At 36.6% G+C, this 13,462-nt stretch overlaps 1 protein-coding gene across 5 annotated transcripts in view; it reads right to left on the bottom strand.

The window, feature by feature from the left end:
- The window catches only part of plch1 (phospholipase C, eta 1), a 76,318-nt gene that overhangs the window by 24,842 nt on the left and 38,014 nt on the right, over positions 1–13,462 (bottom strand). For all 5 annotated transcript variants that reach the window (XM_036215011.1, XM_036215012.1, XM_036215010.1 and 2 more), the window contains 6 exons: positions 8,079–8,322; positions 7,634–7,763; positions 2,282–2,452; positions 1,666–1,759; positions 694–897; positions 177–297 (listed from right to left, as the gene is read on the bottom strand). In XM_036215011.1, coding sequence (XP_036070904.1) covers positions 177–297; positions 694–897; positions 1,666–1,759; positions 2,282–2,452; positions 7,634–7,763; positions 8,079–8,322 — 964 coding nt within the window. The remainder of the gene's footprint in view (positions 1–176; positions 298–693; positions 898–1,665; positions 1,760–2,281; positions 2,453–7,633; positions 7,764–8,078; positions 8,323–13,462) is intronic.

Genomic DNA, 13,462 nt, shown 5'->3' with positions numbered 1-13,462 from the left:
CATGTTGAGCAACAAGTCATTTTCCAGCTATTTTTTCCCCCCACATATTTCTTTACACTTTGCAAGAGGGTTTATCTACAGTCACAATGTTGTCCATGAGTCACGATCCTCGTTTTTTTTTTTTTTACTTGTTTGGTCAGAAACTGCATGAACAAGGATGAGCATCGTTCACTCACTGGTTATTTACGAAGGCATATTTGTTGATGGTCTCCACGACGGACTTGAACGTTATCTTGGAGGTCAGAGTGTATCCATGTTGGACCATTGGCTCTCCATCAGGACCGTCCCAACAGTCAACTGTATGAGAAATAAAACACAAAAGTAGGAATAAATGTCAGAACACACCAGTTACTACTGGAATTAGATAATTCTCTCAGATGAAATAGCTGCAAACATCTTTAAAAAAAAACAATCTAGTGTGTCAAAACGATGTAAAAAAAAAATAAAATAGGAAAATTCTATAAACTAAATCCCACCTTTATCTATAATAAAACTGGAATTCCAACCATAATAAGAGAAGAAACACGGTACCATCGCGGATGTTCTGTCAACTGTCCCACTGAGCCATGACATTAAGCACAGAAACCACACCCTGAGTCTGCAGAACCTAATCTGGCTTCAATCCCCTTTAATACCTCCAGTATAACAACTGAACAGTTCCTTCCATCTCCAACATGGAAAATCTGTGTGTACCTTCCACGCAGCGGCAGCCAGACTGCAGCACCCAGGCGTACATGTCCGTTTTGGAGTGGGAGAGAAGCTGGTCTCCAGTCAGGTAGGTGTTATGAGAGGAGGCAATGAAGTAGTTACACAAAGGCTGGTCCATGTCTTGATTGACCTCATGGTGCAAAGGGTTGAAAATGTCACAGGTTGGGCTGCGCATGAAACTGGTGAAACCTGTAAAAGTTAAAAAAAAAAAAAAAAATTAGGAAGATGTCTGGAAAATAAATCACATTGCTTCACTGGTTGTCAGATTGGCTTTTATTTAGTCAAAAATTCCAATCTCAAACTCTCAAACCATCGTCTGCCAATAAACTCCCAATACTACCAGACTCATTGCTGAGAAGCTTTTAGAGATCATTTACATTTTCACATGATGGTTTCAAATGGCTTTTCTGATCCCATGACTTTGCAGATCTTTACATCATCAAAGAGATTGCATAAGGTTATGATTTGAAAAGAGGATAAATCATGATTACACTGGTCTCCTGACTTCTTATCTAACCCCAACAGCAGGTCAAGTTTTGCACTTAAACTGTCAGAAATGTCAGGATTTATATAGACGGATGGACACCTCCCTCATGACACTCATCCACGTCCACTGGACTTGGTTTTTACTGCAACATGGGCATTTGCTTTAGATATAATAGAGTCCAGAGCATATAACCATTTTATTAGGGGTCATTTTAGACAGCTACATATTTTACTTTAAATTTGTAGTAACTTTCATTGGAATTAAGCTTTCAGTCAGGCTGTGGAAAAAGTGCCATAGTCAATATTGACTAGTGTCTTCAATCATTTTTAAGTTACTAACAAGATCTTAATGTTTTTTAATCACCTTTTAAATTTCTTACATTTTATCTAATTATTTCACTAATATACATTGATAATTAAACACATGAAAAGACGTCACTGGCCAAAAAGTAATTTTCAAACATGACTTACCTTCAATCCCCATAACACCTCTCTGTTTATTTTCATCAGACACCTCAAACTTGTCAATGATTTCTGCTGCATATTCTGAAGTCACGTTGGACATCTGTAGAGGAATGGGAGAAAAAATAAAGACCTGTCATGATAGATCCAGTTTCCAGCATACAGCAGATAAACAAAGCTTCAGATTTACAAAACAAATGTCAGGGGGCTCTCCTATTTTCAGTAGGAATCTGTGTTGCTGGGGGAATGGCAGCCATGCCGAAAAGCTTCTCAGTCAAAAGACAGGATTAATCTTGAGCGTGTTGAGCTTGAGCATGATGAAAAATCACACCAACACAGTGTAACAGTGGAAAAGTGTGTCAGAAAGAGGGAAAACCTTAAAAAAAATAAACTTTATAGTTCAAGTCAAGGTTTCCCAGGATTTAAACCTATTTTAGGTGTGATAAATGCTCTCATTGGAATTGATTCCTGTGGGCAGACAGCTAAGACAAATAAATGTGGGTAAAATGATTGTCTTAATTACAGAGCTGGATCAGAGGGATATCCTCAAAATATTTTAGGTATAACATTCTCAAAAAGCTGTAAATTTGACTGGCTGTCTCCGAGGAGTGGAGACGTTGCCCACCTTCTGTTCGTTGCGCAGAAAGTGAGTCAGCTCCTCTGCTGTCAGGTGGTCCTTCCTGTCGCTGTACGCCATCAGCAGCAGGAACAGGTCCCGCCTCATGGACATCATCTTGTAAAAAACTGCAAACTCGTCATACGTGAGCGTGCCCTGCTGATCGTCTGTGTCTGCCTCCTAGGAGAACAGAGGACAGAACGGACGTCATTTATGTTTGTTCAGTCATGTTCGTTTAATCTAAAATACTAATAAAGGAATTGATAGGAGAGTTTCATGGATATTATAATTCCCAGTACAAATGACAAAACATGGAAGAACAGGGCACTCCTTCTGCGCTTTAACCTGCTGTCTTCACATTAATTGGATCAAAAGAAAGGTAGTTGCAGCTCCAGAAGCTTCTGCATATGCAAGGGAGAGTCATACTCTAGCAAATTAGTTTCTACAAAGCCTTTTTACAGAGTACTTTTACAATGGGAAGGTTGTGAGATTCTTGCCTTTGGACACAAAGACCGTTAACTCTGAGTTTTGAATCCCTGACTAACAGGCAGACAAGCAGCTCAACCCTGTGAGCTACAGCAGTTCCCAATCACATTACACGGGTTAGCATTAACCGAGCTCCAACAAAACATTTCAGAATTTATAGTGAACCCAAAATGATCGAAAGCTGCAGTTCCTCAGATGACCACTAGTGGCTGGTTTAAAAATAACAATATCCCATTCACTTACTTAGAAAAAAAATAAATTAAAAAAAATCACAATTTGCACCAGAAATTGACTTATGTAAAGCCTGGTTTCAAAAACTTTTGAAATGCTTATTGCATTAGTTTTAAAAGATAAAAAAAGAAAACCTAATAAATTCTTTACTAAGCAAGTTGGTATTTTTGTTTGTCTATCATATTAAATAAAAGAAATTCTGCGAAGAACTACTAAAGAGTCATAAAGAATCTGAACTGAATACTGCAGGATTAAAAAGAAGGCAGCAAATCTGAAAAGAGATCCTTCACCAAAGACAACAGGAAAGCATGAATCTGTGGATTCATCTTATCAGAATTCCTGCTACATATTCATACTGTTCAAGTAATAGGTATCCATGTGCTGAAGTAATTTTTAAAAATCACTTCAACCTTTCTAGTGTTTGGACATACATCTTAAATAATAAAGACCACTTCCAATAAAAATCGTGTTTTTGTTGTTGTATAATGGGCTCTTGTGGCATTTTTTTGATGATGGAGGACATATATTAGGAAAATTAGGCTCAAAATTGCATTTGTGAGTATTTCTGTATTCAAATCAGTGTTAATTTAGGAAAGACACAAAAATACAGTTTTAAAAAAATTATAGATGTGGTAGATGGAAGGTATTATGGCAAGCCACAAGCTCCCTGCTGCCGTCTGTCTCAAAACAGTATCGGCTGGATAGCTGCTGTATTTCTCAGCATTTTTGTTGCACAGGAAACGTTAGGTTGGGAATGTTAGAGGCTGTAAGCTAGAGGGAGAGAGTGTAAAGGGGTATTTGATGGGAAATGGGGGCGGGCTTACTCCATGCCAGCAGTCATGCTCACAAGCCAAAGCCGTATTTCTGATGAACTCCTCATTCTCCAATTTCCAAAAAACAACACATTTTTAGGCGTTACCTAAAAACAGCCTAATCATAATTAAAAGACCCCTGGGAGCACTTTTAAAATAGATCAAAGTATGATCGGAGTGGAACTTAAATTATTAAAAGAAAAAAAATGATAGCCAAACCAATATTGACGGGACTTTAAAATATCCCTCTACCTCAACAGTGATTGTCTCCTTCTGTCTCCTGTCCTCAAGTACATAGCAGCCATTAAAAGTGTGAAACCTCGAGTGCCGACAACCCAAAGGGACGCCAGATGAGACAGACTCAGCATAGCCGGACTGGCCTGACCCCAGAATGTTTGCTTCTCAACCTCTAGATACATGTTTACCTTTTTTCTGGACTGCATTGATAGAAACTTCAATATTAACACAATCTAGGGCTGTAAATGTACTGTATTTAGGAACTGAAATGTGAGGGTTGTCTCCTGCAGAGGGCCTAAAATGCTGCCTGAAGAAGAGAGGAAGCTTAGGTATGTATCTATACTAAGAAGGTTGAGACTTTTTACAAGTAAACCATCAATAATTACTGTTTCTTCAACCCAAACCCCCAATGGATTTAGCATAAGAACCAGTCCTCTTTCAAACTGTGAAGGTCAAACATGTAACTAGATTTGACATTCTAGGCTCTACTGGTCTTGGCCCACCACATTTCAAGCTTGAACAAACTCATAGTGGTGCTTAAAAAGAAAAATGAAATCCATTACTTATGATCAACTCCGACTTCCTCAGATTAAAAAAACAAAGAAAAAAAGGGTCCAGAGCCTCATTGGAATTCCACTTCCTTACCTTTACACCCAGACACATCTTCATTATGAGTATTACACTTAATGCTCCACATTTGTTTTATGATGATGACAGTTAAGTTGCTTTACATTTAACATCTACAATGGCAGCAAAGTTTGAATGTATTTAAAACTTTTGAGAACACTTTGAATTTTAGTCAAATTGCTTTAACCTTTAAAAGAGCACAACAAAATAAAAAACATAACAGAAAGAAAAATCGATTCAAAGGGTTTTTTTGTCCAATATGTCAATTATTCTTGTGTTTTTGTTAAATGTAATATGTTACTTGTTTTGTTTTGCTTTGTTTGTGTATTCCACCTAAAGCTAATCTTGAAATCAGATTTATACTCGAGGCTGCCTCTCCAAACGGTCATATGTCAGGTGCATGATTCTTTATGGAACATTCATCTCACCTTGCTCATAAACAATTGCACAAACAAGCAGACGAATTCTGCCGTTTTTTTACCCTACAAGACATTCGCATATATAATATATGCAGCCGCTGAACTCCCAGCTCTTTCCATCACGCTCACTCAGTTCTGCCACTTTGTGCTCCATCTGCTCGCGGGGATCCTGTGTCTGAAATTACCTGGATCTTATGGAGCCCCATTTGACTCACACCAATACCCATCTAATTATACCTTCTAATTCTTCTGTTCCACTCTCATAACGAGTTCTCAGTTGGAGCTGGGGACTCAATCAAAGATGAAATCTAAAGACTAGCGGCGGGATAAATCGCCAGGATGGACCTGGAATGCATGGAAAGACAACAAACCAATTCAGGGTATTTTAAGCAACACAAGCTGTTCAAGTGGCAAAAGTTCTGTTTGTCACAGCTTAACTGGAAGAAGATAAAGCGAAAGAAATATTTGTCTCATCCACAAACATTTTTGTTGTTTTGTAGTGCTACATTACACTTTTATGGAGGCAATAAAAAGTGAATTTCCCTGTAAAAGCTGCACTAATGAGGGTGGAGAAGCAGAGGCTTTTAGGGTGATCCTCTAAGGACATTTCTTATCTATATTATAAAGGAAACACTTTGGGATCCCTCTAGGTTAAAGATAGGATTTACTGTGGTCAGTAGGCTCTCAAAAGGCTCATTTAGAAACTTAACAGCCTTGAAAATGGATTTTCTCGGCTTCTGAGAGTGAGCAATAGTTTTTATTTCAGCCCTGCAGTTTTTTTCAGCAGCTAAAAACCTTTAAAAAGTGTTATAGAATAATGTCCAGCAGAACTTGAATCAGATCGTGGTGACGGTTTATCTTTTGGGGGAGAGGACTGTTAATTTCGTTATTTTTATTAAATTGTGAGAAAAAAAAAGGCTTTGGGAGTTTATCGTTAAACCATTTTACCTGAACAAAACTACTGCTTACAACTTCCAACAACCAAATGATGTATATAGAAATGGCTGTAAGTTGTTTTCCTTAAAGTCCCACTCCAACTATATATATATTTTATTGTAAAATTGTTTTCAGGTGTCTTTTAATTATGATTTTGCAGTTTTTAGCCAAAAATTTAAAAAACCTGTGAAAACTTGATTTTTAAGACATATATTCTGGAGCTATTACAAATCTGGGTTGTAGGACTGTCGGTGCAGATGTTAGCTCCGTTAATTTCCCATCAGCCCTGTGTTTACATCAGTGGTGTCAAGCTCAATCGCACAAAGGGCCAAAATTCAATACATACCATAGGTCAACAAGGTAAACATTTATTTAAAAACACAAAAAATTAACTTTAAAAAATGTAAAATCGTAACTTTTTAACATAAATATAAACAAAAACAGGAAGAAATATTACTCTAGTATAAATCAATTTAAACCTTTCTAACATTTTCAATGTTTTACTCTTTGTAAAAGTATATTTTGTCAAAATTATACAATCATACAATCAATTTTCTTTACTTTCATGTCATTTTATAGGAAAATTTTAAATTATAAATATCCCAAAAGATTTGGTACTCCAAAAAATATATCCTGTCAAAATTATACAAATGTGAATATGCTGTCGAACAAAACAAATATTATTATTTGTTTATTTATTTTCCAAATAAAGCCTGGAGATAAGAATACAATTTGTGCTTTTTAGCAAAAATCAAATCATTACATTTCCGTTCTGAATTCAGAAATACTCACAAAGGCAGTTTTAATTGTTCTTTTATATAGCTCTGCTATTAGAAAAATTCTACTGCAGAAACTATGCCACCCCCCCCCAAAAAAAAAAAAAAATCACAAGTTGTTTTTTAATTTTAGCTGAAACAGCAGAATCATAATTAAATACCACTGGGAACATTTTTACAGTATCTTTAGATGATCAGAGTGGGACTTTAACTCCTAAACCTCACACTTTCTTCGTGCAGCTACCTTTCACACCTGCTCCAGAGAGAAATCTTCATTAAGTCTCGCCATTCTACCAACATTGCCTTCAATATTTTAACTTGCAAGTCCCATTTCTCCAAAGCCTGCTTTTACTTTCTCAGCCCAGCTGCTGATAATCATGAAATATTTCTTTGTCTGCACAAAGTTTTTTTATCAGTTGTCAGTTTTTATCAGCAGCTGGATCATTCTAAATAAGCCTAACCAACGGGCACACTCATCTTTAAAGCATTTGTCAATTAACTCACTTTTTTTTTTTTTTTTTTTTTAAACATCTCTTTTTTGCAGAAGCTATTTCTTCCAAATACTTTCCAAACATTAACCTCAGCTCTTGAGCAGTTCTGTAACGATTTGTAACAGCTTAACAGCTACTTTGGCTCAGCCTCTACATCAGCCCTGCAGGTGCACTGAACCACACACCTGCATGGAGAAGCTGTGTGGTGAACACATCCCCACAAAACTGGCTTTATCACATTCACATTTACCAGCGATGGTTATTATTGTGCCTTTTCAGCCTATTTTATACAAAACAATAGCTTTGATGTGGACGGCGATGAATGGAAATGTCAGTTAATCCTCACCTGAAACATTTGCTTGATCTTCCTGCGCGGCAGATTGACATTCAGTTTGTGTAGAAGCTGGTAGATTTCATCGATGTTCAGCAGGCCGTCTCCATTTTTGTCAGCCTCCTCGAAGGTTTGCTTCATCCACGTCAAGCACACGCGTTAAGGAAGACCGATGAGGTGTGACGGGTGTTTGTGTAAAATCTGCATCGTTTCATCTGTTTTGAGTTTTTGTGCAGTAAGATAAGTGCAAGAGAAATCTCAATCAAACGATAAATCAAAATAAATCTAACAATGACAGCCTGTAATCTGCTTGTGGTGGAAAAAAAAAGCTTTTAGTTCACAATGTGTGTTCTGAACGTTTTAATGCCTTCTCGTGACACAGTTGCATCAGGACAAATTACTTTAACAATTAGAAACAGGAAACCCAATGAGGAGGATTTCTGTTCAGCTGAAAGGATATTGGTCGTGTGTGCGCTGCCGTTTGGCCAGCGAGTCCTCGTCGCTGATCCCTGCCATCAGGTAGCGGAGGCCGGTTATCCAGGTCCTGGCTTCTTCAGCATTTGATGTCACCAGGTCGAGGGACTCCATGTGGTTTCCATGGTACACTGTGAAGCAGCAGGACGGGTCGAAGCTGCCATCTGCATGCCGATGGAAGATATCTGATTGGCCCCCCTCTGTCACTTTGTACAGAGAATCTATGGTGACTAATGCAGTGAAAGCAGAGAAAAATGACAACAAATGAAACCAATTATTAGCAATTATATTCATTTGATTAAAAAAATACATGTTGTTTTCTTTAAAAAAATGTTAAAGCAAAAAAACAAAAGGTTATTTATTGACTTACATTGTGGACCCGTTAATTAAAATGCATCTATGTTATCGCAAACAATACCAGTACAGCATTCCCTTAAGAAAACACTGTAAATTTAAAGTTTTCATATGGTAATCCATTTGCAAAACCTTTCATTTTTATAAAAAATTGTATTAAAAGGAGTTTTAAATGGGCTGTATTACAATATGTGTACTAAAATGCCACAAATTATGATATACTGTAAGTCTGTTAATAAAAGCATGAAAAACACAGAAGGCAAGAAAGTTAAAATGTATTTCAAAGAATTTGGATATTTTCAGTAAAAGTAATAAATTATATCTTGAAAAGCCAATTATAATAATTCAGACTGTTCTGACTCACGCCAAAGTTAGGTGATAATATCAATCAGATTAGATTAGAAATGATCGGTTTATCTGAAGTTGTCTTTTTGTCGGTTTGCGTTTTTAGTTCTTCTCCACTTGTTTATGGGTCAAATGATTTGTGGTGCATTTTTACCGCCACCGACCAGTCTGGAGTGTGGATCAGGATTACATTTAATTTATTTTCCTCTTTTTTTTTTTTTGTTTCCTCTTACCGCCCTCTGAAACGGCTAAATCCTTCTTAACAACTTTATTTTTCTACAAGCGGCTGAAATGAGTTTTCTCCGTAGGGTGGCTGGACGCTCCCTTAGAGATAGGGTGAGAAGCTCGGTCACCCGGAGAGAGCTCGGAGTAGAGCCGCTTCTCCTCCGCATCGAGAGAAGCCAGTTGAGGTGGTTCGGGCATCTGGTCCGGATGCCTCCTGGACGCCTCCCTGGTGAGGTGTTCCGGGCATGTCCCACAGGGCGGAGGCCCCGGGGAAGACCCAGGACACGCTGGAGAGACTATGTTTCTCGGCTGGCCTGGGAACGCCTCGGAGTCCCCCCAGAGGAGCTGGAGGAAGTGGCCGGGGAGAGGGAAGTCTGGGCATCTTTGCTTAGACTGCTGCCCCCGCGACCCGGCCCCGGATGAAGCGGAGGAAGATGGATGGATGGATGGATGGAAATTTAAAAATGATAAGTAACTTTATGACATAAAGTGTGTATTCCACAGATTGACTATATCATATTCTCCTGCATACTTTCCACATTTTATTACATGTTATGTTTTCTCAGAGTGACCATAAAATTCACATTTCCAACCTACATGAAGATACGAAGCTCTTAAAGACTCACAGGTTAAAAATAAAAATTACTGGCTTTTTTTGAGCACAAGAAAGTATATTGTTAAAATGACATTATGTGAGTTTATTGAGCTCATTGAGTTTTTTTTTTTTTTTTTCCGCAGCTTTACTTGCCCGGTGTCACCGTTATGTAATGTAAACGTCATCTAGAAGGAGTTCCAAAGTCATGTGGTTTGTTGCAGTGCAGGGGATACACCAGCTTTGATCAACTCTGCACAACTTACTTTCTCATGCGCACCAGATACTTTCTTGAGTGCACAAGAAACCAGTACATTTTTTTTTAAACTTCTATGTCTCTTTTAGGCCGGGCTGAGCAAACTACAGCCCTGAGCCCATATGTGGCCCTACAATTTAATCTGGCCCACTAAAGTGACACAGGTTATATTAATAAGCCTTATAAATACTTTATTTTTCCTTGAATTCTTGACGTTCATGTGTGCTTTCCGAATCGGACAGTAATTTTTCCAATTATTCCAACATCACACAAACACAGCATTTCTGTAAGTTTTCATTTTTCTCTGAGAGACATCAACCCATTGATGCAATCAACACTAAGATCAGAACAAAAGCTCCAAACTGTTCTGTTTTATAATATATGAATTAATTTTTTAATCAAATTAAAGAAAGTTATATATATACATATATATATACATTATATGTGATATGCATATATAAAACATAAATATATATATTATATATGTGTATATATAACATATGTATATTATATATTTATATATATATATATAATAAATATAACATATATATATATATATATATATATATATATATATATATAAAGATATATTTTGAAGCCCTGTTTTAAAATATGTCCTGTTGGAGATAATTAACCTGTTTATCGCTCACACCTGGTTTCAGTTCCAACCCCACAGCTGCTCCCTAATTATCTCCATTTGGTTCCCTTCTGTTGTCAGTTGCCTGATCCGCGTGTCATCCCGTTACCTGCCTCACCGGTCAAGTTTGTCAGGGTGTGTTTCCTGATCTGTGCGGTGGGTTTTTCAGGTTGTTGATTAAATTGGCCTGTTGCTGCGACCCGGCTGACTCTGGCTGCTGCTTTTGGGGTTGAGCATGATCACCGCCTCTGACACCTATCAACATGTCACGGGTGGCATGAACAGAACCAAATGTTCTCCTGCTGGTGTCATCACTGACGGAGGAGGCATTATGGTGGAAAATTTCAAAAACGTAAGGGGAAATTGTTGCTGCACAGAAATAAAGGTAACAGTACAAAAAAAAGGTTTTACCATTTACCTTTACATAAAATTTACAGCTCGCTTTAAGCTCTGCTTGCACAAAATAACCGTGTATTTCTATGCATAATTGTGTATAATTCAGTATTAAAATATGCTTAAATTTCAACTTTGTTGTCTTTAACATCAGGTCCTTAGTTGGTGGAAATCATGAAAAACATTTGTTACTTTTGATGTCAAGCTAATAAAAAGATAAGAAAAAAATAGAAGTGTAAATCAGATATTTTGATATTAAAGAATTCAAAATTACTCCTGCTGGGTTGAAAAATATTTGTAAGCAAGAAATAATAGAGAAAGGATCTTTAAGATACATTACTTGAATTATAAATGCTTTCTAAATACAAAGCAGCCTGTCGTGTTTATGGTCCTACAGACACATTTCTAAGTAAATCTGTGAAATTACAAAGATCTGGGGCTTATAGATAGGTTCTGTAGCTGCAATCTATACAAGCAGCACAGTCATAAAAGGTTCTGTGTTTTGATATGGATGTAAAGGAATTAATTTAAATTTGTGCGCAAAATTTTGCTGATTAATGTGACGTTTGAACTTGTTAATTGTTGATTACGTTCCATTTTTTATTTACTTTCATTTTGTAATTAGAGGATCTGACTGCAGAGTTACCGCGAGACATGATGCAAACACAATGACTGTAGAATTTTACAAAGCAAAACATGAAAGTACAACGTCGAGGCTTTCTCTGCTTCCGTTTGAGATGCAGATGCGCGCAGGTTATGAAACTCCTGCAGGCGGCGGTGGAGACTTTCACGCTCTAATGAGATTGGTGTGTGATCTCAATTATCCAAGATTCTGTGTTTTTTAGGAAATTTCTGACAAATCTGAGCTTTTTCTGCTTAAATAAGGACAAATATAGTAAATATATGCATACAGTTGTTAGAACAGATTGTTCAACTGTTAAATATCACAGAAGCACGGCTCGTTTTTTTGGAAAACGTACTTAAATTGCACCTTTAAAAACAGTATTTTGTCATAAAGTGTAGATTTTATGTTATGTTATTTTCTAATAATTATTTAATTTTATTTATGTATAAAATATAATCTTAGTGTGGTATGATGACTGTGTTTCTTTCACAGAACCATTACTGATGTGTCTGAACATTTGGTATTTAACATCCTCATTCACTTTGAACACAAGAAGCTTAAGAAATTACCACATATTTCCGTCAGAATAAACAATAAACCTTTTGTTTTTAGAAATGTCATTAAGCTGAAATGATGGCTTATAGAAAAAACGTTTTTATTTAAATATTGCTTCCCCTTACCAGTTAGGAGAAATAATTTACCATAATCCTTTTGGAAATAATCATCGTCTATTTTCTCTTTACCCTGCAGTGCTCACATCCTGTTACATAATCTCTGCTGTAAATGAAAGTAACAATATGGCAGCTTTGTTTTTGATCCTGTAACACACATGAATGTCGGCACACCCGCACAATCGCATGAACACACTTTTAAATAAAAAAGCTGGGCAGGTTTTTTTATGTCAATGGAGAGGTTTTAAGAAGCTTATCTAATGTTAACGGTTGACCGAAACGACGTTTGTCACACAAGAACAGAGCAAATCAAACATGTGCTCGTTCTTCTGCGATTCTTCGACAGCAGAATGAAATTACTGATATTAATCCTCAACAATCCATGTTGAAAATCACAAAGAAAACATGAACAAGTTTTCAAGACCTTATTGTAAAAAAAGAGTTTTTTCATTTGAAAAAAATAATATATTTGTAACTTAGGTAAATATATTGTCAATTATTTATCTGGTTTTAATTTTATGCATCAATCTTTGTAGTTTTTCTATCAAAATATTTACTGAAACTGAAAAAAAAAATAAAAGTGTAACAGCTCAATATACAGCAAAGTGTTAAAAAATGTCTTAATAATGTTTTAAAAAAACTCCTATGGCATCCGAATTTGAAGAAACTATTTTAAAATCTCCATTTGGAGGACAAAATGAAGGGTAGGGAGAAGCCTAACAGTGATAGTTTCCTTCTAGGGTTGTCCACAGGGCTTAGTTCAGTTGGACAGCACTTTCAAACTGCTTTCTCTAGTGCAGAATGAAGAGGAAAAAAAATAAAAAATAACCCTAGGACACTTTCGCTATGAAAGTTTCACCATATCTTATGCAAGGTAATTTTTACCCAATAAAATATACCCCAAAAAGTCATAAAAAATAGATCAATAATAAATTAGAGTAATTTCATTTTGTTTACGGTATATGTAACTGAATGGAAAATAAAAACAAAGAATGATCCTAAAAAAATAATCGATAATTTATGAAAACTTATGAAATTTGAGAATAAAACATTCCTAAAAAAACTGGAGACTTGGCCTTTGGTCCATCCATTCCTGGGACATGTGAGACTTTACCCAGGTACCCATGACACTCAGAAAAATGCAACATATTGACAATCATGTAAATACTTTTGCTTGGGTTAAAATCACCCAGCGACAGCGCTCTAGGGTTAAAAAGATGTTCAATTACTGCAGGTGTTTGTGGGCAGCATGGCCAGAAATGAGCTGTTTCA

This window comes from Oryzias melastigma, linkage group LG13 (assembly GCF_002922805.2).
Source record: "Oryzias melastigma strain HK-1 linkage group LG13, ASM292280v2, whole genome shotgun sequence".
Taxonomy (NCBI): Eukaryota; Metazoa; Chordata; class Actinopteri; order Beloniformes; family Adrianichthyidae; genus Oryzias; species Oryzias melastigma.
This window is presented reverse-complemented; position numbering and strand designations above follow the sequence as displayed.